This window comes from Laetiporus sulphureus, assembly GCF_001632365.1.
Source record: "Laetiporus sulphureus 93-53 unplaced genomic scaffold LAESUscaffold_1, whole genome shotgun sequence".
NCBI lineage: Eukaryota > Fungi > Basidiomycota > Agaricomycetes > Polyporales > Laetiporaceae > Laetiporus > Laetiporus sulphureus.
Genome location: NW_024468510.1, coordinates 2151680 through 2153649, shown reverse-complemented (window position 1 = coordinate 2153649; position 1970 = coordinate 2151680). Strand labels below are relative to the sequence as shown.

Sequence of the window (1970 nt, the reverse complement as noted above, 5' to 3'; positions counted from 1 at the left end):
AAGTTTCCGTCAGTACAGATCGTATGGCTGATTCAGACATGTCGTGGCTCACCTCGCTCGCGATAGGTACGCACTGCAGCTTCTCACACCCGCCTCGATCCTCGCAGGTTTGGCTGGCCGCAAGCAGATCGAGCTGGAGGACGTCGACGAGATGGGTGAGCTCTTCTTGGATGCGAAGACAAGCGCGGCGGTAATCGGCACGGAGGGCGGGTTCAATGCGGATAAGACGCTGTAAAGCCGTGCACATGTGCGAGTGGATGGTGGTATGTAGCACCCGGTATGTGGGTAGCTCGGTGATTGGCGACGACAGCTGATTCAGCGCCGTTCCATCTGTCTCTGGCAGGGTGTGAATGCGAAGGAGCTTGAGCAAAACATCGACGGGCCTGGCATGGTCCGTCTGCTTCATACATAGCAGTACTGATTCCCGATGTATTAGATCCTCAAGGCGTGCAGCATGACCCGCACGCTCAATTCAATATGGATATAGTTTTCCTGCTAGCGCGGTCCCTAGGCATTCGACTGGTGCCTCGTATGAGCGGTTATGTCTATCTGCACGCCATGTTGGCTGTGGAAGTGCCTTTCTGGTGTGGAATTTCGCTATGACCGGAGGATCCGCGCCGACGGGCGAGGGTTCGGGCTTGGGGAACGCATTAGGTGTGTTTTAATTTGTCTTGCGCTGTTGGTCGGGGCGATTACCTGGATCACATTATTCCGAGCAACTGCGCAAGTACCCTCACACTCGTTTCAGGTTCGTTTAGCTCGACACACGGTGCTTATGACGATGCTCACCGGTATGACTCCATTCGGACATGCTCAAAGCACATAGCTCGCAATGGCCGAATGAGATCTGCCTTGATTGTGTAGGCCGCTGCCTTAGAAGGAGAACAATTGAGATTGTTCTGTGATTCGGAGCGGCTCTGCATTCATTCGCGCGGATCCAGGTTGTGTCGTTGCTTCTCTGACCCACCGAGTCTTCCTCGCATGAAATTATAGGCGCCTCAGGACTGCATCGATCGGGACACCATCAGCTACCGCCCTAGTTTCCATGACATGGCGAACGCTTGAAGACCCCGCCTACATGAAACAGTGACATTGTTTGAGAGCACCGACCCACCAACGTGCGAGGCACTCCATCGGTGGTGTATTCCTTCCATTCATATGGCAGGCAGGTGGGTGACCTCGAAGTGCTGCTGTGAGCATTCTCATACCAACTGGCTCTGCTGACCTTGCGAGAAGAAGCTTCTTTTGTGAAGCTGCGCGGAGATTTGCGGGGGGCCATGCTTCACCTTCTTTGCAATCTGGAGATGTGATATGTCCGCCGGATTAATGAGGACAGCGAAATAGAGATGGCCAGGGATGGAAGATGCCTTGGGCGTCGAAGGGCGGTCAGCCGACCCGGATTTGACGGCGCCGATCCCACGCACTTTCCACGACTGTTCGCCGATGGTGCTGGAGCCCGCAAGGACCGCCCCGGCTGTGGACTGTGCAGTCGTGAATGGCTGGCAGATGACTGCGCTGCGGTCGTCTGGACCTGGAGTGGTGCACTGATCACGGCAACGGAGAGACACTCATCGGATTGTGATACGAGGCTTGTGGGCAGTGAAATATTCTAGTGCTGACCCAGATCCGCCTCCGCCTCTATCTCTGCAAATGCACCTATACACAAGGGCATTTGGATTGAACTCATGTGCCGCGGCTGATCTCACATGTGTTCACAGCGAAGGTAGCCCAGGCTGGCCACGTCTCGCACGATCAGTTTTAGGATCACATCGAGGACCTTCTCGGATGACACAGGTACTGTACATGCTCGTCTTGGCGACCAGCAAGGCATGCAGAGACATCGCACAACACTCTCATATCAGCGCCAAAACTTTGACCAAGGCATGTGCCAATGTACGTTCAGAATTGAATCATGGCGGGCCCGCGCGCGGTCGAACCTGCGCTTTGTCCAGGGGCGCCGCCACAGGCGA

At 55.3% G+C, this 1970-nt stretch overlaps 1 protein-coding gene across 1 annotated transcript; it reads left to right on the top strand.

Moving 5' to 3' along the window:
• Positions 1-38: 38 nt before the first annotated feature.
• Positions 39-235, top strand: LAESUDRAFT_754269 (uncharacterized protein; the record flags this gene model as incomplete). Its single annotated transcript, XM_040911865.1, has 2 exons — positions 39-66; positions 108-235. The coding sequence occupies 2 exons, from the start codon at positions 39-41 to the stop codon at positions 233-235; spliced, it is 156 nt and encodes a 51-aa protein (XP_040770791.1).
• Between the last annotated feature and the right edge of the window lie 1735 nt (positions 236-1970).